The 27,105-nt window shown below is 37.5% G+C and overlaps 2 protein-coding genes across 2 annotated transcripts in view; both read left to right on the top strand.

Annotated features, from left to right (window-relative positions):
* Window positions 1–2,201: 2,201 nt before the first annotated feature.
* On the top strand, window positions 2,202–18,259 carry vps4b (vacuolar protein sorting 4 homolog B). The gene is given in 11 exon segments (NM_001011154.1): window positions 2,202–2,378; window positions 5,894–6,005; window positions 7,388–7,544; window positions 9,474–9,538; window positions 9,859–9,978; window positions 11,527–11,683; window positions 12,257–12,405; window positions 13,747–13,828; window positions 14,724–14,943; window positions 15,266–15,406; window positions 16,579–18,259. Coding segments are annotated over 11 exon segments (1,332 nt in total). The 5' UTR covers window positions 2,202–2,351; the 3' UTR covers window positions 16,681–18,259.
* Window positions 18,260–21,606: 3,347 nt separating this feature from the next.
* kdsr (3-ketodihydrosphingosine reductase) overlaps window positions 21,607–27,105 on the top strand; it is a 31,788-nt gene continuing 26,289 nt past the window's right edge. The window contains 1 exon segment of the mRNA NM_001079254.1: window positions 21,607–22,105. Within this exon segment, the coding sequence (NP_001072722.1) occupies window positions 21,998–22,105 (108 nt within the window). The 5' untranslated portion in view covers window positions 21,607–21,997.

The following is a 27,105-nucleotide window of genomic DNA, read 5'->3' as shown; positions in this document are numbered from 1 at the left end:
TTTTTGGTTTTGATGCATAATAAAAAGATGTCTGTTTTTAGTTAAAAAAATCATATTTATTAGCGTAGAAAAAATACAAATTGCAAAAAAAATTTTGATAAATCTGTTTCCTAGAGTTTTAAGATATTAAGACATATAGATATTTTTGACCTGTTCCATATTTGATTAAAAGTAGAAATTTAAAAAATGCAGAACAGTAAACATAAATTATATACCAACCCTGAATGTTAGAAGACACAAACTCAGATCCTGAATGTATATTCAAATTATGTAATTTGGATGTAAATCTGCCTAATAAATAAAAATGTAAATCTATGCAACTAGTTCTAGGGCACATACTGCTTCAAATTAGCCACAGTAACCACACTTGGAAGAAACTGCTTTAACTATACTTTAGATGGTTCATAAATGGGACATGTATTTTTAAAAGGTTCTCACCTCACACAGGTCTTGTTTTTTTTCTCATACAGGTACCTTTTCTAGTGCACCCAAAGGAGGTATAAGCACTAGCCCAGTGTTGTACTGGCTCACCAGGATACCAGGAAAACTCCTGGTGGGCCCAGGTGTCAGTGGGCCCTCTTGCTTCTATTTAGCCTATTTCATGGTCATTCCCAATTTTTGTATGGGAACAAGGAAGCTTGATGGATGGGAGAATAGTGTATAGTATTTAGACAAGAGTTTGAGGGAGGGGAGAAGGAATTAAAGTTTTGAGAGTGGGTCCATTGTCCAGGGTTTTCTGGTGGGGCCTTGCCATCTCAGTCTGACACTGCACTAGCCATTTTTCAAGTTCTACACCCCAGGGATCCATAGTGCAGTTCTCGTTACAAGCAGGGCAGGGCCATATTAAAATATAGGCACCCTATGGTGCCTATATAATAAAAAATAACCTCTCTAGCCGCTGCCAGATGATACTTGTGCAGATCTGGTGGTGGAGGGTGGAGTGGGGGGGTATAGTAGAGGGTGATGTCAGTTGGAAGTGCCGAGAAATTGGGGAGTGATAAGATCCAGTGCCTAGAGTGGCACAGGATCTAAATACAGCCCACCAGATAAGAATTAATATTTCCTTTTAAGAACAAACTAGTTCATACCCTATATTAAACAGGGGCACATATGCAAAACTGACAGGGGACAATAGGCAACAGTGCCTGTATGAAAGGGTACTCCCAGCTAACCTCCTGGTTGGAGCCAGAACTTGCTCCTACTATCTTAGCTTACTATCTCACTCTCCTAGAGGGTGATATTAAGGGGTTCTTCTATAATTGCTATTTCTCATTCATGGGGTCCCTTTCCCAGACTTCTCTAGAGATAAAATGGATTCTCTAGGGTAGGCTGGCTTTACTAGAGCCCTGTTGATTCCAGGCTCAGAGGAACTTCCACCTGAGTCAACAGATGCAGCAAAAGAGGAAGACACACCCCTTAGCTAAACACTAAATGAGAGTGCAAAGGGAGTGGTCAACCAAATAACCAATAAGGCAAAGGACAAACTAGATAGATGGGTCTTTGCCCAGTAACAGCAACTAAGAGGTTGTAGGGTTTAAAGCCATAGGGGCATATTAACCTTATGGGTCCCTACAATTCTATTCTATGAATTAAAAGAAACATGTTCCTATTTTTTGTTGTTACAAAAAACGAATGGGACATTGTTCTTTACCACAGTACCTACAATTTTAATGCTACTTTGTATTATTTAGCATTTCTATTCAGGATTTTTTCTATGAATTTCTTTGAATGAAGACCAGTTGCATATTGTCTTAGAATCCCACTACATTATACTTATATTTAATATATGGTCAACTACTCCTTTGTGGTGAATTTATTAGTTCGAGACCATAAACCTTAATAAGCCACGATGGCCAATATATCTTTTGACGGGACTGGAAATAACTTACTCACAAAGGTCAGGCTAAAGCCTATTCAGTGTTGTGTCAGTTCCCCGCAACCAACCTTTATCATTTAGAAACCAATAAAGTCAGGTGCCGGTGAGTCATAAGTACAATGACTACATTTGCTGCTGATCTGTCAGCAACCACCCTACTCCTTGCGCTTGCGCACCAGCATCCTTCGGTCGAAACCTACATCGTAAGTACCTAAATCAATCGAGGTGCGGCTTTAACGTCACGATAAACCTCTTCTGGGTAGATGATTGGTTGCTGTTTTCGTGACGTACCCGGAAGCATGTCCGTAATACGGAAGTGAGACGACTCCCGATCATTTTGAGTACCCGGAAGATCGAACGCTATCGGGGCTTTGGCGTTTAAACTTAGTTACCACGTATCCCGAAAGACGGAGGTGAACGAGGCAGGTTGATATATAGAAACGCCCGCGTTTTCCGGATGAAAACCATATAATCTATGGCTGCCAACGGGACAAATCTACAGGTAACAAGGGAAACGTAATATATTTTTGATGAGATCAAGTGTCATCTTGTTATATTTGGGGCGTGATATGTGTGGACAGTACAAGATGTTATTCCAAATATGACTTCAATACCCAGTACATGTGCGCACAGGTACATAAGGGACATATTGTAGTCGAACACTTTACATTGGTCATTTGTGTTGGTGAATTTCATCAGATGCACATGACTGACGTGACATTGATTTGCTTGTAATGTAATATATGTCATTATTATTTATTTGGGTTGTTCACCTGTAAGCTGATTTAAGTGGCTGCGGCTACACCTGTGTGTGAACCAAAACATTTGATCCCAAATTCACCAGATTGTTACTTGGATTAGAATGGAGCATTATATCCGACCTATCACATGGAGAGGAAACTACTTTTTGATATTTAACATGTTGTTAAGATACCTGAAGTCACTTAATTAAAACATTCTATGTGGGTTCTGTTTACCCTTGAAGTGAAAATATACACCCTTTTTTATCTAAGTGCATTCAGGGTGCAACCCCCAAAACGTTGATGTTGCACAGGAGGTCTCAATATATGGGTTAGGCTTCCCTACTGAATGTAAATTGAGTGTGTACAGGTCCTTATACATATTCCTATAACTGTAAAACTAAAGGGCATTGTGAAAGTCGTTGTTCAGCTTTGGGTTAACTTTTAGTATGATGTAAAGTGCTATTCTGAGACAATTTGCAGTTGGTCTTCATTTTTTATTACTGGTAGCTTTTGAATTATTTAACTTTTTTTTCCCCAATTTTTCCTGTTTCCCAGTTTGAAATTTCAGCATTTTTCTGGTTGCTAGGGTCCCTATTTAGCAATTAGGAAGTGGTTTGGGAGATTGATAAACATATGAATAGTAGAGGGGCTCAATAGAAAGATAAGTAATAAAAAGCAACCACAATAATAAAATTGTAGCCTCACAGAGCAATAGTTTTTTGGCTGCTGGGGTCAGTGACCCCCATTTGAAAGCTGGAAAGAGGAAGGTAAATAATTCAACTTGAAAACATACTTGAATTTACAAAATAAAAAATTGATAAATAAGCCCACTAGGGTTTTTTTAAGTTAGCTAATTACATTGCATACTGAACTTAGTGTATACACAATACCTTGCACTGGGTGGTTCATGTCCTGTACCAGACAAATACAGAAGCTGTAGAACTGTACATGTATAAGTGAAAAAGGTAAGTGGGGGCCACTGGCCATATGACACAGCAAATTAGCCCTATGAGAAAAATGAAACTTTTTTTTTTTTTTTTGTAAGATTACGTATAGTCAAGTAGCAGTACCACCTCAGTAGTTTCAGAAACGAATGAAAGTAAAGTACATGCAGGCATATAAGGGAATTTCTATTAGTAAACCAGTACTAAATGAGCACAGAAAATCACATCATAATGTTTGCCACTTATTCAATCAAAAGATAAATGTTGAGGTTGTCTTACCTCCTCTTGTCAGGCCATGTATGCTATAAAGTAAAATAAATCAAAAACGGATCTTTTTCATTTAGTTTAATAACTTAAACTAAACTCTTACCTGTGAGGCACATTCAAATGTAAAAAGAGTTGGAGAGCAACATAAGCATTAAAAATGTTCCTGGGGCTACAGTACACCTGGTTTTTATGCAACCAAAACTTGCCCAAAAGCCTCCTTTGGGGCCACTGGGAGCAACATCCAAGGGACTGGTGAGCAACATGTTGCTCATGAGCCACTGGTTAATAATCACTGGTCTATCCCCTTTTCCACCATGTAAATGTAGAGACTAACAGCAGTAAGAATCTAAGAATCTTCTGTAAGGACCTGGCATCTTTCAGTGCTACTGCGCATACCCTGTCCCTACATCATCAGCTGGCAGCATTGCCAGTTGTGAATGTGTGTGGCCGAGCATGCGCATAAAGCTGCTCTGTCCTTAAAAACTCAAAATTTAAAAATTTAAATAATGGTTCTTTGTTTTGCAATGAGTTTAATGGTATAAAAACTTCTGCTGCCTTTTGGGAATGTAAGAGACATATTTTTAGCCATTTTTTTCCTCCAAAGTCAGTTATCAGGTTTTAACTCCAGCGTGGTGGTTGGGATATTACAGCATTGTCACATAAAAAAGACACTTCATCGAAGTGCATGAATCAGGTCCCATGTGTAAGGGTTTTAAATAATTTAGGTTGCATGGTAAAATCATCATGATATCCCTAATATGAAATAAGCAGCTCAATCACATCTGTGCTTCAAGAAAATCCAGTGTAGCTGCTAAAAAGGCTGTATCTGCCATTAGGGTAATGGCAACTATATGATGCATATATTTTTACCACCTGCAATTTATATTAATTCAAGAAGGAATGAAACCAGACACTTTGATGTCTACACTGAACTAGTTTAAACACAGGCAACAAAAGGTCCTGTCTGTTAGTAACCTTAGTCACCTAGTTGGAGAAGTGGATCATGGGAAATGAAGTCTTAGGGTGAGGGCACACTGGGCCTACAATCTGCTTCTCTCCGTCTGTACTTTGTAGGCAGACAGAGAGAAGTGGATCCACTCTTATCCACTCCAGTGTGTAGCTGCACTGACAGGCACAGTGTCAGCCTGAGTGCAGCTACATGGAGCAGAGATCAGCCTACAAAATGTGAAAGCAGACATTTTTGGGCCTTTCTCAGTGAAGCTGCAACACTGTCCCTGTTAGTGCAGTTACATACTGAGAGTATGGTCGACTTCTCTCCCCCTTCAACGCCCCTGTGTGCACCCACCCTTGCTAGTTTTGAAATAATGTGCTGCCTTCTTCTGACTTTTTCTCCCTTTCCAATGGGGGAAATTGACCCCAGCAGCCAAAAATCTATTGCTCTCTAAAGCTACAATTTTATTGTTACGTTTTATTACTTATCTTTCTATCCAGGTCCTTTCCTATTCATATTTCAGTTCTTTCATGTAAACCAGTGCCTAGTTGCTAGTTTAATTTGGACCCTAGCATCCATGTAGCTGCTTGATATTCTAATCTGGAGAGCAACTGAACAAAAAGCTAAATTGTTTAAAAATGGCAAATAATAAAAAAATGAAGACCAGTTGCAAATAGTCTTAGTCTACTACACTGTACTAAAAGTTGAACAACACATTTAATGTTAAATTTGTCTCTTTCTTGCTCCTCCATTCCCTTATGCCTATTTAAATTTGACTGGATTATGTGGTGTCAGATTGAAATCAGTTTCCAGATGTTTCATTCCAGCAGGAGGGAGAGCTGTGTGCTATCTGGACTTGTAACAGTAGATTCTAGCAGCTGATTTAAACATTACACCACTGGTAATAAGTTAAAGCTATAATCATTTTAGGCTTTAGTTATTAAAACACTTTGCCAGGGCTAGTCATGGTAGCAAACAAAGTGAATTGATTATTAGGCTTTATTATTTTATTTTTCTTATTGTATCTGTAAATTACTCTCATAAAGCCACGAGAAGGTGGAACTTCTGACAATTTAAATAGTCTTTTTTTTTTTTTTTTTTTTTTTAACAGAAAGCTATTGACCTTGCCAGCAAGGCATCTCAGGAAGACAAAGCAGGGAACTATGAAGAAGCTCTCCGATTATATCAACATTCTGTTCAGTATTTTCTTCATGTGGTAAAATGTAAGTTGTTTTGGCTGTGTTAAATTTGAATATAACATTTAATAAGCTTGTATAAAAAAAGCTGAAGTACAGGTATGGGATCTCTTATCCAGAAACTTGTTAGCCAGGAAACTCAGAATTGTGTAATGGCAATCCCACATAGATTTCATTTTAACAAATAATTCTAATTTTTTAAAATGACTTCCTTTTTCCTCTGTAATAATAAAACAGTGCCTTTTATCTGATCCTAACTAAGCTACTTAAATCCATATTGGTGACAAAACAATCCTATTTGGTTTGTTTATTTAATGCATAAATATTTATCATACATTAAGGTATGGTGATGCAAATTACATAACATCCCTTATCCAGGAAGCCCCGAGGCCCCAAGCATTCCAGATATAGATCTTGTACTGTTCTCCTGAGGTAAAGATATCATGTTTATTGCCCTACAATGTATAATATATAAATAACTAAATTTACATTATGTATGTTAGCTTGGTTATATTGTATATTAGATGTTGCAGCTAGAGTTTTTAAGACACGCACATGCACACACACAAATAAATAAATATATATATATATATATATAAAAACAGAGAGGAGCACACCCTTCAGGGAAACAAATGCCCTCGGTGCTGGTCAAAGAAAATTCCAATAAGCAAAAAGAGTACCGCACACGTAGGGACTTTATGAAAAAACAAAAAAGGTTTATTGAAAGAGATCCGACGTTTCGAGCACCAAACTGTGCTCTTCCTGGTTTGTCCCTGAGGAAGAGCATATAAATATATATATATATTATATATATATAAATATATTCGAGTATAAGCCGAGGTACCTAATTTTACGTAAGAAAACTGGAGAAACTTATTCACTCGAGTATAAGCCGAGGGGAAATGCAGCAGCTACTGCCAAGTTTTTTTTTCAACTGTCAGGCAAGTTTGGGAAGGCTAAGGAAGCTGCCATACCAAGTAATCATAAGATGGAAATCCAAGCAACTGGCAAGCTTTGGTAAATTCTGTTTTTCTGCCCCAATGTCCTGCTGAGGGTACCATATATGTGGATTCCCAAATCAGTGCCTGCTGCCTCTTCCATTGGCTTGGCCTGTTAGTAAAGCACACTGTGTTCTGCATGTGAGCCACTCAGTTGGCAGCATTGTGTGCTAGAAAATATTGGCCTCTTACAGTTAACAGTTAACGTAGATATATATGAGATATATTCGTGATACCGGTACTGTGCTGTGTGCTGCGGGCTTTAGTTGATGGACGGCTGGCAGTTCATCCAGGGCGCACTCTGCTGTATGCGCTTCCATTCTTCCACGGGGGTAGGGGGGTGCATGCGCAGCGAATGTCATCTTCAAATCTATACTCTATACGCGAGCATTAATCTCAAATTGTTTTTAGATGATGCACAAGGAGAAAAGGCTAAAGCGAGCATAAGAGCAAAGTGCATAGAATACCTGGACAGAGCAGAACAGCTTAAGGCATACCTAAAGAAAAAAGAAAAAGCTCCTGCAAAGCCAGTCAAAGAAGGAGCACCTAGATCTGCTGATGACAAAGGGTAGGTGTGCTCAAGAATTGAAGATTAAGTATATTAAGTATTAGTCTTTGTATCTTTTTTTGGAATTGTTACCTTTAAAATGTTACTATTGGAAGGAATGAACTGGCAGCCCACAAAATTAATTTATTTTTTATGCAACACATGTAAAATTGCTCTGCAGATTCTTTAGAATCTCTAGAATACAAAATACCTGTACTTTTATTCAATAATATCTTTATTTTCCAATTTTTGAGGCATTTTGTTACAGGTCATATATTTTGTGCCTTGCAGAAGTATTCATACAAAGTAAAATATGTTTTCATTAGTATACAATCCCCACAATTTAATGGTTTGCAGAGCCACATTTTAAAGTAAAAATAACTTTAAATTGTTTGGGTTAGAAATTAAACCTTTCAAAAGTGCTTTTTTGCCCAAATGTGGCCAGGTTTGCTTCATCTGAATACATCAATATGCAAATAGTTTCTTAGGCTAGATTGTGATCAGGTATTCATTTAACTATTGTAGGGCATTCACTTTTTTTTTCTTCAGCCACTTTAAGCTGGCCATACACGTGGCGATCTCACGATGTTTCGTACGACCGTCGGTCGCACGAAACATCGTCAGATCCGCCACACACCATTCAGGGCTGAATCGGCAGGTAAGGAGGTAGAAACAATAGGATTTCTACCTCCTTCTGCCGATTCAGCTCTGAAGGGAGAATTTTGGTCAGGCGCCTTCTATGGCGCCCGATCAAAATTTTCTAACCTGGCCGATCGGCGAGTCGACCGATATCAGCAGCTTCCTGCGATATCGGTCGGCTCGCTGACATGCCATACACGCACCGATTATCGTACGAAACGAGGTTTCGTACGATAATATCGGTGCGTGTATGGCCACCTTTAGTGTTAACCTGTTTTTTGGAACAGAGTTTGTAATTATTGCCCTGTTAATAGATTAGTGTCTAGATTATTTACTCTGTTTTTAAGGACATGTCAACACAAAAAATAATTTAAAGGAGAAGGAAAGGCATTTCAGCATTTTAATGCTAATAGATAAGCCACATCAGTGCCACCTAGAACGCTATATTTATCCTGCAGAAAGGTTTACCATACTATACTTTAACAGCCTTAGAAACTCAATGTGTTTGTTTAAGTAAACATAATTTTAAGCAACTCTGCATTCAAAAATTTATATATATAATTGCTATTAAAAGCAGCATTTGTCTGTCCTTTTCTATTCTCTCTCTCTAGTGGCTCTGGCTTTTAAAACAATGTAACAGAAACCAGCAGATTGACAGACCTGCCTTGCAGGAGAAGACTTCTGCAACATTGTTTAATAAGTCATAACCAGGAATTAAGCAAATACTGCTTTCAATAGCAATTACATATAATTTTTAAAGCAGTTATTTTTTTTCATAAATTTTTATTGGAAAGTTGCTTAGAAATATGTTTTCTTTTATTAGGCAAAAAATATTTTTTGGGGTTTACATGTCCTTTAACAATACACAAAGTTCCTATAGAGACAATCAGCAGTCCCGCAGCATAAAGCTTCCCCTGCCATACTACATTGTAGGTACACATTGCTATGTGTAGTTTGTGCAGAGCATTTTGAGGGGTTAATTTTTATAGGAAGTGCCTTGGTAATTTGATATAATTTTCGTGTCCTGATAATTGGACAAGCAGAGCCCACTTGTTTTTTTGTACACTGTTTCTAGTATATTAAATGATATTCCTGTATTTAAGCTTCGTTAGATAGTCTTCATTTTCACATCTGTCCTTAAAGGCCTGACCTGTTCTTAGCTTCACAGGGTAGATATTTAAATATATTGCTTTTAATTGCCATTACATTTACAAATACATTCAAACCCTCTCAATATTTTGTAATAATAATAAGATACTGCTACAGTATGGTTTAAAGTAAAATAAACCATTATTTATTTTTTGCTCTTAGAAATGAGAGCGATGAAGGAGATTCAGAAGACCCTGAAAAAAAGAAATTACAGAGTCAGCTTCAAGGTATTGTTGCATGGTACTACATTTTTAGAGATTTATGTTTTTAGATGATTTTCATGTGAAAGGATAGTTTCTTGAAATAATTAACAATATTTTACATGTGTTTTTGCACATGCATATATGATATAAAAACAGTAAATAAAAACACCTGGAGTCTAGATAAAGTAATCACAATGGGCTGGTACAAATTGTACTTTACTGTATATATATTTATGGATCCGTTAGTTTGTTCAAAAATAATATTCTATATAATGGTTTGATTTACGCAGACTGTAAGTATAAATGTGTAAATGTGACTAAAATTTCACATTCGTCTTGCAAAGGTGCCATTGTTATGGAGAAACCAAATGTTAAATGGAATGATGTAGCTGGATTAGAAGGAGCAAAGGAAGCTCTCAAGGAGGCTGTAATCTTACCAATAAAATTTCCTCATCTGTTCACAGGTAAAATTCAGTGCCTTGCTGGTGTGCTATCACTCTTGCATTCAAACTACGTGTTTTTTTATTTCCCTTTTTTAAGTACAAATTCAAGACCCTGTTCTCCAGATCTGGCTCTGTACCTGTCTGTAATTGTACTATAACTTGGCTTTCTGTTAGCATAGGAAGTCAGTTCTGGTCTTATCACTTATCAGGGATCTTCTTCAGTCACTAACATGCTCTCTGCAGCTACATTTAATTACTTCTATATTGATGTTTGGTGGAAGCAAGCCTTTAGTTGCTTATGCAGGAATAAGAAAAAGTATGTAGACACCAAGGATAATAGCCTTAGGACACAAAGGCACCAAGGATAATATTAGGCGAAGCTGGACACTTTAGATTCAGAACTACAACTTGCAAATAGGTGTGTAATTAGCTTTAGTTCTGCAATGAATTTTTGTTTTAAGCTGCGTATAACATGAAGTTGTGGTACAAAAGTTACATGTTTGATTGCACTGACTTGATAACTTAGATTGAATTACTTGTAACAAACACCCAACTGGTAAAATTCTCAGCAACATTTACCAGGGCTTAGAAACTTTCTGAACAGGGATTATATTGCTGTTGTGCAACATAAGCAATTAAATATTTAAAATTTGAAATGCATGTGTGTCCCAGTGAATGCTGCTGATAATTTAACTGCACTTTCTATCATAAAATTACAGGCTGCACAGATTAGGAAGCAAATCTTAAAAAAGTAAGAAAATTACCAGATCCAATTGTTTAACAAATGTAACACTTCTTAATGATATGGGCAGCTTTTAAATGTGCTATTTACTTTTTCATTTTTTTAGGACAACCATGGGATGTACCTATCTTGTTGTATTAAAGTGTGTGCAGGGCAGGCCCATATTAAGAGAGGAGTGTATCCCTAAACATTGAGGTCTCAAAAATATATCCAATAAATCAGGCCATATGTAAAATACTGTTTCATCTAAACATAACACTTTTATAAAAAAATAATACTCTTCTGCTAGTATGCACCATTGGATAATCCCAAATATAAAAATTGACTGCCAATTTATGTACAGTACTAAACACACCCAATGGATTATATAAATCACTGTGCTTGCACACAAATCAAGGCCACACCTGCATGCTATGTTACATTAGCCAATTAATGTCTTTTACTCCAACACTTCTTGTTTCAGTTAGCATCTGCATTATTTCCTGTCAGGCAATTTCTGATGGAGCCCAAAGACCATCACAAAATGGTGGTTCAAGGCAAAAGATGTAAAAGGGTAGTAGTTACTGATATATAAATGCTAATTTGGTAAGATTCTTGTATAGGTCACTTATGATATACATTATATGTTGGTTAAGTATTACTTTTGATGGTATATTGTTTGTTACCTCAATTTTTGTGGTAATGTTTATTAAAGGTTCTCACTGGAACACATTTTTTACATTTGTAACTGTTTGTTAAAAACCATAATATCTTCTGAGCATATGTAATAGTTAAACTGCTTGCTCTTGTAATTTTTGCTTTGATAACAATATATACTTTTTTCTTAGGCAAGAGAACTCCTTGGAGAGGAATTCTTTTGTTTGGACCTCCAGGGACAGGAAAGTCCTATCTAGCCAAGGCTGTAGCAACAGAGGCAAATAATTCTACATTCTTCTCAATATCCTCATCTGACCTTGTTTCAAAATGGTTAGGAGAAAGTGAAAAGTGAGTATGATTTTGCTTCAAAAGCAGCAATCTGTTTAGCTTTTTTTAAAAAAACTTCGCTTTTGCTAATGTATGTTAAACTCTTGTTAACATATATTCGATAGATCTAATTACAATGTTAGAAGAAGTTATTAAATGGAGGGAAAAAAGGGTTGACAGTGTTTGGCTATAACCATCTTTTCCCTCTGTTGCATTTGGCAACTGTGGGCCAAACCCCGGTGCAGATATGCGATACTCATATAGGCACAAGTATAAATGTGAACTGTACGCCTGCCTATATGCACCCCATTCCTGTGTGACTGACCGCTCAGTCTGTCTGTGGGCCCCGCTGTTTCTGGTGGGTAACAGTGGTATCGCTGGCATAGGGGAATTTATTCTAAAATAACAACTGAAGTAGTTTCATTGGTAATGATAAACAGTAAAGCAGAGGCACTTGCAAAACGGACGTACTGAAATCATAAAAGTTTTTATGCCTAAGCTAAATAACAAACAGCTGTGATTCCCAGAAACTATCTGTTCATGTTTTTATTGGCACATCTTATTGATATTAAAAATTAAGATTCTGTATTTCAGATTGGTGAAAAACTTATTTCAGCTTGCCAGGGAACACAAGCCATCAATTATCTTCATTGATGAAATTGACTCCCTTTGTGGGTCAAGAAGTGAGAATGAAAGTGAAGCTGCACGACGTATTAAAACAGAGTTTCTAGTCCAGATGCAAGGTAGGCAACAGATTGGTGTTAAAGGAACAGTAACACCAGAATTTCTTTTTTATTAATATCTTTTTTTTTTTTTTTTTTTTTTTTTTTATAAACCTTTTTAGTAATATGTAAATAATATTGCAGCATTTTTTTTTAAAGAAGACATATATATTGCAATGTAATATGGCTTTGTAAGCTGCATGTCACAAATGAACAGGGCAGAGTGCATGGCTGGCTTTCTTAGTTTGTACTGCAAGGGGGGACTTTTGTCCCAGACTGTCCGAGTGACAGTCTGGGACATAGTTGGTTCACCTTTACATTAAATTTTTGTCCTATTTCTAGCAACTTTGCAGTCTTTTTTTGTAGTTTTCAAATTAATTGCCTTCAGCTTTCAAAATGGGGCTCACTGACCCCGAGATTAAGTCTATGATTAAGTGCTGGGTAAGTATGAAATGCCTTAGGCGAAGTCTGTAGGGGGTTACTGATGTTTTCAATGGATTGAAATAAAATTGTTATATTTTAAGTGGCTTTTTTTTTTCTTGGTTGTTATATCCCTCAGTGATCACTAGAGGGCATTCTCTGTATGCCACATTAACATTGTATATCCTTTTGAGTACTTTTTCTCCATTTAATTCCTCTATGAAGTTTTTCACTGACTCCGAGAGCCAAAAACGAATTGCATTGCAAGCTCACAAATTTAATAATATTTATTTTTTATTCTTTATCTTTCTATTCAGTCCCTCTCCTATTCAATTACAGTCCTGCATTTAAACCACTGCCTTGTTTGTAGTTAAACAAAACCCTAGCCACCAGATAGTTGCTAAGATTCCAATCTTGAGAGCTGCTGAACAAAAAGCTAAATAACTGAAAAACCATAAAAAAAATAAAGACCAATTGCAAATTGTTTCTGAATATAACTTTTTTTGATGCCAGTGTAAGCATTACAATATAAGTTAATAATCTTGAAGCTTGTGCTTAAAAAAAAAAGGGGGGGGGGAATCACCCTTCTTTTTCCTCTTTTATGTCCTTTTATGTTTAACTGGCTAAAGGTACATTTAAAAAATGAGTGTGTTGGACATGTTAATTTTTTTCTTTTTTTTATTGTCTACCCTTGGTAGAACACATGCATTTTCACTGCATGTTGAAGCACATGACTTCAAAAACTCTTAACTACCTTTCTTGCACATCCTCCTTAATGGTAAGAGGGTGGGAAGCAATGGACCCCCTCCAAGGTTAGGTGAGGTTAGGCAACCAATAGCAATAGCAATTATCTTTTCATAAATGTAAAAAAAAAATAATATACATGGAGGAATCGCTTCTTTGTGTTTCTCTCTAACATTTGTGTGATGGGTTTTGTTGTAGGCGTTGGAGTGGATAATGAAGGCATTTTGGTCTTGGGTGCCACAAATATACCATGGGTGCTAGACTCTGCCATCCGTAGACGGTATGAACAACGACTGTACTGCTTATTTATTGAGGGGGGTTGGATATTTTTGTTTGCTTGTTTTTGTAGTTGGAGAACTGTTGTCTTTTGCTTTCTCTTTCTCTGTTCTTTCTACCCCTTCTCCATTTATTTTAAAAAAAAAAAACCCTTTCTGATCTCATCATTTTACTGTTATGCATGCCATTGCTGCTTGTTTTATATTCATCTCATATATAAAAGGGTAAGAAGTGTTTAAATTCTTTTTTTACAGAAAAAAATTTTCTGTTTAGCCATCTTAATAGAATGTTTAAAAAAAAAAAAAAAAAAAAAAAAAAGCTAATGTTGTATTACACTTATGATATTGCAGCAGCTAGGGACTTCACTTGTGACTAAAAGTAGTGTTGGTCATCAAAGGGTTAAAAAAATGCAGTGTAAAGCATGACCTCTTTACCACATGTTTTCCTCAAACACTGTTTAGCTAGTCATTTATTAAAATGTTAACCCTCCAGTCTTTCAAAATCCATGCCAAAAATCTGGTTTATCAAGTTCAGCTTGTATAACTGGAGACCTATCATGTTTTTAACTCCTGGTTGTAGTTAACGTGTTCTTTGGTAAAGCCCTCATTTTAATTAACTCAAATTTTCTAGAAATGATGATTCATTCATATTCATTATACATAAACCTTTAACTTTTATTGTCCATTGCAACTTACAACTAATTGACAGAATCAAGAGCAAAGTTGGTTGGTAGACTTGGTATCTGTGCTATAATACACCATTTCTTCTGTGCATGCATTTGAACAGGTTTATCTCTGGAGGTACATGTCAACAGTTCATGCACCCCCCAGAAATTCAGGTCTACAGGTGGTAACAGCTCTGTTGTACAGTTTAAAAAATATGCCCTTCTTCTTTGAAAGGTTTGAGAAACGAATTTACATTCCTCTGCCTGAAGAGCATGCAAGAGCAGATATGTTTAAACTCCACCTTGGAACAACACCACACAGCCTTTCAGAAGCAGACTACAGAGAGCTTGGGAAGAAGACTAATGGATATTCTGGGGCTGATATTAGCATCATTGTGAGAGATGCCCTGATGCAGCCTGTCAGGAAAGTTCAATCAGCCACACATTTCAAAAAGGTATTTGTCCACACAAACTGTTGACTAAAAAGGAGGATCGTGTATTTGCAGATGGAAAGGGATGTGTATGTACAGATGGACATAACTTGTTAGAACTACAGATATTTGTGTTGGGTTCAGTTATTAAAAGTCTTTACTTCCTTATCAAGAAATTGTGATCTTTTGGAATATGGCGCTCCGGTGTAAGGGGCAACACCCTGTTCTGAAAGGATTTTTGTGGTAAAACTTTGCATTGCTGCATAATTTTTCTTCCAGTTTTTGTCAACACCATGCCATTAACATTCTGCAAATAACATACATTTTTGTGCCCAATATTATCAAGGTACAAGGGAAATCTCCTCTTGATCCAAATGTTACACGGGATGATCTGCTTACCCCATGCTCACCTGGAGATCCAAATGCCATTGAAATGACTTGGATGGATGTTCCAGGGGACAAGTTATTCGAGCCAGTTGTATGCATGGTGAGTTGTAAAAGTTGAACTTTTTCTTTTAAATAGTATATCAAATTAAAATGGCAAAATAGCATAATCTTTCTTTTAAAAGCTATGTAGAATTTTGTCTATTTATTCCCATTTTAGCCTGTGATATGACATCTTAATATTACATAGAATACATTGCACCTGTTCTTATCAGGTAGTTCAGGACTATACTAATTACTGGCAGTGAATTAAAACCTACTTTGTGGTGGAGTGCCTGTACAAGGCAGTGAAAGGCATTGACTTGATTGCTTTTCCTTCTGCTGTGTATACTGTGTAAAAACTGCACCTACAGAACTAATGTCAAATGTAAAAGCCATAACACAGCTTCCTTGTTTGCTTCTCCATAGCCTGATAGCCAGTTGTGACTTGAAGGGGGGCCACATAGGACATAACTATTCAGTAGGTTGATTTTGATGCTGAGCATGCAGGAGAGTATTAAAAGCAACCTAACAAACTTTGCTGTGTGCAAGCCCTAACCGGTTAGAGAGAAGCAAAGGAGAAAGTTATTTCTGGCTACTATGATAGATATCTGTTCACTCCAGCCTTTATAGATATACATTTATGGGTAACTGTATTGAAAACATGTTGACTCTGCACAGCCTATTATTTTACTCTGTTTTCTTTTTATACTGTTCCTTTTAAAGGAGTTGCTCACATTATAGAATACCCTGTTCCTAGCAACTATGCAGTTGGTTTTCATTACTTATTTTTTTTATAGTTTTTTAATTAATTCCCTTAATTTTCTGCATCTTTCGAATGGGCATTATTGGGTCTGCTAGCCAGAAATTATTGCTCTGTGAGGCTACAATTTTATTGTTATTACTTTTTATTACTTACTTTTCTATGCAGGCCCTGTACTATTCATATGCCTGTCTCTCGTTCAAACTACTGCCTTGTTGCTAGGGTAAATAAGACCTTGGCAAACAGCTGCTGAAATATCAAACTGGAAAGCTGCCGAACAAAAAGCTAATAACTAAAAACATTAAAAAAAAACAATTTCTAATTGTCTCATAATATCACTGTCTATGGTATATTAAAAGTTTATTTAAAGGTAACCTACCCCTTTAAACTTTTCTACTTGTTCAGTGTATAGAGTAGCTTTGCTAATGTAAATGTGCTCTATGTTTATTGCTGTTACTTGCTTCTCGTTTCAGTCTGACATGCTGAAGTCACTCGCTCACACAAAACCAACTGTTAATGAGGAAGACCTTGCAAAATTAAAGAAATTCACAGAAGACTTTGGACAGGAAGGTTAAAAAGACCAAAATAATGCAGGGCAATTGCGATGAGCGTTCTTTCTCTTGCTTAGGAATTCTTGCCTCAGTATAGATGGCACACCAAATAATTGCCAATATCGCATTTCTCAAGTAATGTGGATATACATGCCTTTTTTCAGGGTTCTTGCATTTTCCAAAATCAGTAGATGTCTGTATAGCATTTATTGACAATATCACTACAACATGCAGTACAACATAAATATATCCATGTCAAAGTGAGAATTAGTAGCAATAATACACTATTCTATGAAATTTGACTAAAACATAACTTTTTCTTAAAAAAAAAAAAAACACATTTCTGGTAATGTGCTGTATACAGATTAATAAAGGCCTGGTGATCTTTAAGAAGAGTATCTTCAGACCTATATTAAACATCCTCAATGTTAAGATCTACAGTTAGATAACTGGTGTTAAGTTGCTGTCACCTGCATTCTAAAAGCAAAAAGAATGCATTGTTATTTAGTCTTTGTAGTGGAAAGCTTTTTTTTTTTTCCAAATAAATTGTACTATTCTAGTTATTTTCTTACAAATCAGGGACCACAAATCCTCTCCCAGTTGTATTCCTTATGTTGTACATATGTTACATACGGTCTGAGAAAATGTATGTTTACATTTATAAGTCTGTACAAATGTAATCCCATTAAAAATAAGAACTATATACACACAACATAGAGTGAGTGTGTGTGTATATATATAATATACACACACATACACATTATTTTAGGAGACAAAGCAAGAGTGAGAACAGCTGAAATCTTACTTATAGCACTGCAGATTTTCTTTTGTCTTTACCGATTTGGAAAGCGTTTTTGTTTTTTTTTTTCTAGAGCAAAAAAAAAAATAGTGAACTTATTTATAGATTCTTTAGTGTCAATGAATGTATTTTACCACACTTCCAGAATTGACTTTTGACTTTGTGCCTTGTAAATAAAAAAAAAAAAAGTTACACTTTGATATACAAAATGCAATGTATTCCTAAATCTTTCTTGTTTGTTGCCTCGTCTCTGTATATTGGCTTGGACCTCTGCAATCAACTGAGATTCCAACACTGAGCAGGTTATTAAAGAGTACCTGTATTTTAAATACAAGCTCAGTGACAGATGTATTTTTCCTTGATTTCTCCATTTTGTTTCTCCACGCCTAAATGGAAATAGATAAAATTATAACGAATAGGCAGTCAATAATGATCATACGTCACAAGATCACTCAGGTGTACAGGGAAATGAAGAGAGAGCCTTTGTTATCCTACTCGGATGCTTTTTTTCAACTTGCAGAATGACTGCAGACTGCAGACTGTAGAAACTAAGAAATTCTAGAAAATAACCATACCTACATCATTCCTTTTTTCCGTTCTTCAAATAAATTAATCTTGAACTTCAGCTCCACAGATGAAAAGTGTTTCTTTTTTTTTTTTGGTTGTTTCTTGTTTTTATTTTTTTGTTATTTTTTTTCCTTAACAGGTTTAAGGTTTATGGCGGTCATGGGTTCTGATCTTTCATTTATGGTGTCCGTAACTTTATGTGCTGTCTTTAAATAATAAACTCCTATTTTCACTAAAGTAAATGCATATTATTTTCCTTTGCGCTTTTGTTTCTTTTGTCTTTGTTGATCTAATACTAATTCAAACATTTATTAAACAAGATTATACATATGTACTTGGTTTCTTGCAGAGCAAATTTGCCCAGTGTTTATAAATGACCCCCAGTGCATATATGTGTGTACACTTTTCATATTGTGGGTGTGCTGTGAGTGTGTTAAAGACCCCACCACTACATACAACTGTGTTATTGTAGGTAGGTGTGTTGTGTGTATCACAAGGTTGGCTTGACAGGTTGGCTTGATGTGATGAAGGTCCAGCACATGCCCTTTTTTCTGCTAACAACATATTGCGATGTCATCAGCAAGCAAAATGGCAGACTGCAAATAAGTTAACACATAATTCCCTGGTTTGAAGCTAAGATGCACTCTAGAAGTAGCTCAGGCAGGTGTAATTTATCTTGAAGAGGCAAGAGGTTATCAATTTGCCTCACTGGTGGGTGCTGCAGTATCCTACATGCCTCAAGATCTTAATTTTATGTGACATGATTTTTTTGTGTGTGTATCCAGAATATCAGCAGCCAGCCCTGACTCTCCTTCTTTGCAATATCTGCACATAATTACTACACATAATGAATCTATAAATGGTAATAAATAACACAATTTACTGCTGCTTATATCTTTAGTCCTGTGCTATTTCCAAATTATAGTACAGGTATAGTACAGGTATGGTTATCCAGAAAGCTCTGAATTACAGAATGGCCATCTTCCATAGACTCCATTTTAATCAAACAATTCAGATTTTTAAAAATGATTTCCCTTTTCTCTGTAATAATTAAACAATACCTTGTACTAACATACAATGAATCAATATTAGAGGCAAAAGAATCTTATTCGGTTTAAATAATTTTTTTTTAGTAGACTTAAGTTGTGGTGATCCAAATTACAGAAAGATCCATTATCCAGAAAACCTCAGGTCCCAGCCTGTATATATACTTAAAATAAGAACTGCCTGATTAATTCAAAAGATATTATTTATAAAAATGTCAAATGCACCAAACTGTACGGTCCGGCCCCCCTCCAATAAAATGGTACAGTCCGCCCCCACCCCAACAACAAAATGTTACGGTCCGACCCCCCCCCCCCTCCAATAAAATGGTACGGCCCAACCTTCCCCCTCCAACAAAATGGTATTTTATTGGATGGGGGGGTCGGACCGGACCGTACCATTTTATTGAAGGGGGGTGGGGAGTCGGGCCATAACCATTTTATTGGATGGGGGGTCGGACCGTACCGTTTTGTTGGGGGGGGTCAGACTGTACCATTTTGTTGGAGGGGGGGCCGCCGGACAGTAGCATTTTCTCGGAGGGGGGGTCGGACAGTACCATCTTATTGGATGGGGGGGGTCGGACCATATCACTTTGTTGGAGGTGGGGTTGTACCGTACCATTTTGTTTGGCGGGGGGGTCAGACTTTCACTTTGTTGGGGCGGGGGTCTCGAACCGTACCATTTTGTTGGGGCAGGGGGGGGGTCGAATCGTACCATGGGAGTGGGGGGTGACACTGGTGGGAATGGGAGAGCTCTGCTGGGGGGAGCAGGGAGAGGGGGGGTGACACTGGTCGGAATGGGAGAGCTCTGGGAGTTAAGCTCTGGTTAACACTGGTTATTCTTGTTAATCTCTACTTCTATATCTATGTAACTCCTTAGTTAAGTAGTTAAAAACCACTGTGCAAAGTTTGGGGACCTTGGTTTTAATAATGTCTGAATGGCATCAATTTAAATTTCCCCACTGAAAGTCAATGGTTTCCATGGGCCAGTCTAGCCATTCCCATGATTCCATGGGCCACTCTAATTTCCTCACTGAAAGTTAACAGTTTCCATGGGCCACTCTAGTTATTATACAACAAGGAAAGTTCACCCAGCACACCCTTACCTCCTCCAACAATTCTTACTCGGTGCACAGCCCAGAGACGCACTCTAGTTATTCCCATTGCCACTCTAGTTATTCCCATTATTCCATGGGCCACTTTAGCCCAACAGTTTCCATGGGCCACTCTAGTTATTCCCATTATTCCATGGGGCACTCTAGGCCAATGGTTTCCATGGGCCACTCTAGCCCTCTAGTGTGTACCAGACAACATGTGTTCACTTGCAACCTCCACTTCAGACAACTGACAGTTCCTTGACAGATCCTGGGACAACTGACAGACTCCACTGGTCTATCTGGCCTTAATAATGACTTAGATTAGAGGGTATGCAAAGGTGATGTTAGTACCCGAAAAAAAAGTTCTGGTTTCCATTTAACTAATGATTCAATATATTTTGTCACTAATAAAAGATTTTGTCATGTAATGCTAGTGTAACTTTCTGCTGCATTAGAAGTACACACACCAGGGATATGACCGACTGGGCATTTAAAATACTAGCATTCATCTCATCCCATAATATACAGATATTTATGAAAGGCAACTGCAGCATTTGGCTCTTAGATGAGGCGGTGGGTGAACCAATGTGGGCATTGAAAATTCCACCGTGATAAGGGGTTGCAATTGGAATTGACAAAAACACACATAGGTGCATTTTATAAAATGCATACAAATGGAATATATTCATTTTTATGCTCTCGGCATGTGCTTTTAAAGGCATTAAAAAAAAACCTGTGTGTCAGTCCTAAGGCCTTCATTGTCTGATTATAAATAGAACACGTTACCTGTGTAATGGGTCAGACTGGAAGGGTACACTTACAATCCACAGCTGGCCCCTACGCCTCCAGTGAGTTAGGCCTGCATAGGTCTGAACTAGGCCTATAGGTTTTTTCACCCTTTTAAAGGCATGAAGGCCCCAAATTGCAGGCACCACTTATTAGCAATTGCTACAAAACATCATTTTTATGATATGTCCAGGCCCGAACTGGCAATCTGTAGATTCTGGCAAATGACAGAAGGGCTGCTGTAAGATGCCAAAGACTATTTAGAGGTCTGGCAGACTTGGATATGCCCCATCTCATTTCTGGGTAACAGGACACAGAAAAGCCACCACAATTTAAATTTGAAAAATTTCATTATAATATATTAGTTGTTTTATAGTAGATAGATTTTAGCTTTTAACTGACTTGTTGACACTGAATGGGTCATTACCAAAAGAGACCCGCAACAGAATATCTATGTAGAGGTCTTACGCCTCTTTCTGAATCCCAAAATCCTGACGCTGGGCATATTCGCTGTAGCAGGCTATTTGTGGGTTGCACCGCGGCGTACAACCACTAGAGGGCGCAATGAATTCTCTCTAACTGCAATTCCAATTCTGAACCTTCTTGTTCAGGGAGAAAGCGAAAGATAAACAGGAAGAGCAGTGAATGGGAGGTGTCGGCTGAGAGACAGAGCTTTGCTGGGAGAGGGCACGTTGTCCCGGGACACTTGTTTGTAGGAGTTGTCGCTCTAGAAAACGTTCTTGGTGTAGATTCGGTGATTGTGTCCCCTTTACAGCTCATTCAGCAGCAGCTGTTTTCATCTGATTTACCTCTTGTAGTTCCTGACTATTAACAGTGTTCTAAGATCTCACCGGTCTGGTCCTTCTCGCTTCCCTTACAGCTGAGTGACATTAACTACAATAACAAAGTTCCGCTGCCCCTTGCTCTGCTATTTGTTTGGTCTTTATAGCGCTCTTAAGTATTACCCCCTGTCCGTGTGAGTTAAGGTCCCGTTTCCACCCCTGTTGCCCTCTACTCTCTCCAGGCTGGAGCCTTTTACTCAGACGATCATGCTGCTGCTGGCTGCCGCCTTCCTAGTGGCATTTGTGCTTCTGCTCTATATGGTGTCCCCCCTCATCAGTCCCAAACCTCTTAAATTGGCTGGAGCACACGTGGTGGTGAGTGGCGCTTACTTTGCACTATAGCTTTTTTGTGAATGAGGGGCTATGGCAGTGTGCTTTGCACCTTGCTTGTTAATAAAACGGGATTGCTGGGATCTTGGTAGAAATCTACTTTAAAACAGACTTTAGGGCCAATTCTGCATCCTAAACGAAATTAGGGGGAAAAACAATGTAAAAATAAACGGTTAATGTATAAAAGTGTGTTTTCATACATTCCGAACACACAATTGTTTTATGCAGCTTTGGACCTCTATGTAAGCAATTTTTGACGTAAAAAATTATGCGGCAAAGCCTGGTGATGTTCAATCCGCCACTAACATTCAGGGCTGAAGCAGATAAGGCCGATTCAGCCTTGAAGGCATATTTTGCTCAGGAGCCTTCTATGGCGCCCGATCAAAATCTTTTAACCAGCCCGATCGGCGAGTCGACCGACATCAGCAGCTTCCTGCGATAACAGCCGACTTGCCATACACGCACCGAATATCGTACGAAACAAGGTTTCGTCCGATATTATCCGTGCGTGTATGGCCAGCTTTAGAGGATCAAAGAATAATTATCCGCTTATGTGGGCAATGGGCACAGTTACTAATCCAAATACAAACCTTCTCTCCAACAGCTGTTAATCAAAAGTATAACAATTCTGCCCAGTCCTCATGAGCTTATAACGATCATTTCACATGGGGATATACTTTGTATTTATCTGGAAAAATTCAAATCCAAGAAACACCAGTGCAGTGGATTTGAAGTCCTTGTCTAGTAAACATACCTGTTAATTTGAACTGGAACTGTTAGAATGTCTTTTCTGGTGTCCTTGGAGCCTATTTTGTTCCAATGCCTAGTAGCTGTGACAATATATATTTTTTTAATGGTGTATTTTGGAATGTATGTATTTTCAAAAATATATATAATATTTACAGTAGTTTTTTTGAGATAATTTAACTCAACCACATATATAAGTTATAAAAGGGATTCAAAAGACCCTATTTTCACAACAAGCTAATGCACAAACTTGTATAGAGCAAAGGTAACAATTTCCTATTCTTAAAAAGCTGGCTATGGATTTGGTGCAGGGCATGTCTGCATTAGTATGCCAGAATTAATATTGTTTCTTTAGTTCTATCTCTAAGAATAATGTAGCATACTGAATTGGTCAAACAAAAGTAAAAAGGTGGAGAAATATTACTAAAATATTTTAAATTAAGTTGCAGATAAGTGGCTGCATTTGTACTGGAGCGACACACAGTGCTGTGTGGCTTAGTGCTCTCATTACATTTCTGCTTAATATGATTGTCACCTTATACACATGGTGATATAGAATACTGTACTTTCCCCACTCCTGCCACCCTTCTGAATTTAACTAATTAGATAGAACATTAATTTGTAATGAGAGAAATAGGGTACTTGATTTATTTTATGAATGTATTCCTAAAGCCTAAACTACAGAGTGGTAAGAAAGAATGGCCAGTACTCTGTCTGCCCTATGCTGTCTGTGTGTGCCATACTCTGCCTGCCCTATGCTGCTAGTGTGGCACACACAGGCAGCATAGGGCAGGCAGAGTATGGCACACACTGGCAGCATACTGTGACACAATGCTGGCACTGCTCGATGTCTGAGGTGTGAACAACGTGGGTGCTTACAGTCTGAAGTCAGTGCTCAGCACAAATTTATGAAGCGTTTTGCAAGCAAATACCCCTTTTTATTCCAGAATATTAATCGCTGCACATATACTAAAATCATGGCACAACAGAACATTAAAGGTGACCTGTAACCCTAAGAAATAAACAAATCCTTTTCTATTGTGCTAGTCAGGCAAAAGAAGCCTTACTTATCCTATATAAATTTAAATCTTACTTCCTTCAGTCTTGGAATTCAGAATCACAGTAAGGCAAGTTTTGTATCACCCCAAAATCTTTTGTATGCACCAGAATGAGGGACCAGCGTTCATGCACAGGCTACACAATTATAGGCAGAGAGGAGGGAGGTGCAATAACAGGAGCACAGTGACATCTAGGAAATACAGCATAGAAAGTAAAAGTAACTGCCTACCCCACCTCTATGCCTCATGCATGGAGACGGGAAGAGCAATATATAATTGGCAGTTGAGATTTTTAAATGCATTAATAATGGGTATGGATATTTATAATAAGAATGTGTTTTATGTTAAATTAGGAAATTACTTTTGTTATTCAGCTTTTTATGTCTTTGTGATGTCCCCTTTAAAGTGGGGACAAATGGTGTATTCTAAAGCCATTGTATGCAACTTTGTGTAGGAATTTAGACTGTTAGCTTTGTCTACTCACCAAGCCTTTGGCAAGAGTATTTATGTTGCACTTTAAGATTCTATATATTAGTCTTAACTCCCCACACAGTAATCTCTGTATCTTGGCCCCACAGCAGCCACTGGATCTGCATCTGCTTACTCTTAAGTTTTAGCTTAGTTTGAGCTACTAGCCCAACCCACAAATGCCTAACATTGAGCTTAAGCACCCTGTGATATTGTAGTAAGTTAAGTCCAGACAAGTGAATATTTTATATAAATAGCCCTGTTGTTGGCAAGATCATTTTTCACTAAATTAGGCTAAAACGTTTGAAAATGGGGCCAAATGTTTGGATAATAAATCTGATTGATTAAATTGAAATATCTGATCTGATTGGTCTATTATGAAATTTGCTAGTGCATGCATGTATTGGCCAGGTATCTATAGATACTTCAGTTATATGTAACATCATATAACTGAAGTAGTGAAATCAAGCATGCTCAGGAAACAGACCTCATAAAGACTACTATGCTTGTTTGTTTCTTGTTAATATTTCCTGTGCTTGCTTTATTTTTTTACACGAAGGAAAGCTCCTTATAAAAAATGAGGTCTGCACTTTTGTAATATCTGTATAATCCCTATAACATCACAAGCATCAATCTTTTTTTAAGATATGTATTTTTAAATAAACCTTGAAAGGTTTGTCAGCCAGAGGGAGAGTTTCAGCTGGATTTGTTTCTCCATGTCCAGCTGTTTCACTTCCATGACACACTGTCCCTCCAGGTTTTACCCATATTGTTGTGTTCCAGGCATAGCTGTAAACATCTCCTAAAGTTTTTTGCTGAGTTTGTGGTTCTTATGCATCATCGAAACAACATATGGAAACAGAGGATGGCCACTTCAGCATATTTTATAAGCTAGAGAACATATATTTATCATGGAATCTGTTTATATTTTATTTGTTCTATCCAAAATTTCACAATATCCTCTTGGAGCAAGGATACTGAACCTGTTAATCCCCAGCTGGTTTGAGACTGCAGTGTCCCATATTAGAAATGGAAGCGATAGTTTAGCTGCAGCTGGAAAGAAGCAAGAAAGCTATATTGTCTTTACAGACTCCAGTCCTGTGTTATTTATAGAGGAAAAAATATATTTGGAGTTTTGTCATTTTTCTTCTAATTCTCCAATCATCTTATGACTTCCAAATCCATAACCATATAAAGCTGTCTTTTGTAGACCACTGGTTAACCACAATATAGTGGCCTTGTTGTTTACTGAAGGAACTGTTTGTTATTTACAGTCTTAAACTAGACTTAAAACCGTTGTCTGACAAATTAGTGCTGGGTGTGAGGATGTTGCCCCTTTATATTTATGAAAATGAGTAAAAATGTTGAGTTGCTGCCTAGGGGAAGCAGCAATATGAAGGGTTGTGGTTAAGTTACTTGCACGGAGCTGTCATCTGTATTGTCAGATGTATGCCCTGTGCTAAAAACAGGCCAGCCAATTAGTAGTTAGAGATGTAGCGAACTGTTCGCCGGCGAACTAATTCGCGAATTCGGAAGTTCGCGAACTTTTCGCGTATGTTCGCAATTTGGGTTCGCGTGGCGTTTTTCCGCTGCGTTTTTTCTCTGCCTAAAAAGCCGCACAAGTCACACATGGCGTTTTTCAGCAAATCCCGTTTCCATGGTGCTAATAGCGCAAAATAGCAAAAAACGCTGCGTATTTCCGCTAGGTCTGCCAGCTGCCTTTGCGGTTTTACGCAACACTGTGTCAACAAAGTATTTTTCAGAGAAATTTTTGCCCTTGATCTCCCTCCTGCATGCCACTGTTCAGGTCGTGGCACCCTTTAAACAACTTTAAAATCAGTTTTCTGGACTTTTTTTTTGAGGTTCTCTACATCCCTATTAGTAGTAAGGTGTTCTCATTTAGAAGTAAGAAGTAGCATAGATATTCACATGAGAATGCTACCTTAATATGAAAATATGTGTTATTCTTCTTGCCGTATTGATATTTGTCAAAAGTTGAAGTTAAAAGTTAAAAATTAACATAAGGCTATCCTACACAGCACCAGTTGATCTTTTTTCTTTAACATTTATGTGACAGTTTACATTTTCCAATCACCAGAAGTATTTTTTCAGCTAGCACAGTCTAACCTTTAGCCTACTTAAGTTGTAGATCATATATTACCATTGTTCTGTTTACTTGTCAGTTTGTAATACTAATAGATGAAAAGCACCATGTTGCTTTTACTTGACTTCTGCCACTAAAAGTGGTGGCACACAGACAGGGACAGTGGTCTGTGAGACAGAGCTTATGATTAAGTGCCCGTTTTAGGCGTGAAACCCGTCAGGCTGTTAATGTTTGAGATGTTTTTTCTTTAAATAAAACTATGTTTTAACTGTAACACTTTTTGGCTATTTGGTCTGGTTAATTCAGTGTCAGCCTTGTTTTTCTAAATTTTTTTAGGTATTTTGTTTTCGGAACAGTGGTGGTCAGAGCACCCCTTGTGTCATTAGCCTAAAAGCAGAGCACCTCTTGTAGTCTGTGTGGCACATACAATAGGGATGCAAATGCAGCTCAGTATGAATCCAAATCTTTAGATCACAGGAAAAAATGTCTTTTGTTTTTTTTTTTCTTTTAAGTGTCTGGGATGCAGTTACATGCAGCCCGGATTTACTTAAATATTCTCTTTCTAACAGTGCCGGGCCATGCCGATCAGCCCCCCACTCCCCCGTGTG

Source organism: Xenopus tropicalis, chromosome 6 (genome assembly GCF_000004195.4).
Source record: "Xenopus tropicalis strain Nigerian chromosome 6, UCB_Xtro_10.0, whole genome shotgun sequence".
In the NCBI taxonomy this organism is placed as follows: Eukaryota; Metazoa; Chordata; class Amphibia; order Anura; family Pipidae; genus Xenopus; species Xenopus tropicalis.
The sequence above is the reverse complement of the archived record's forward strand: the minus strand, read 5'-3'. Positions and strand labels throughout refer to the sequence as shown.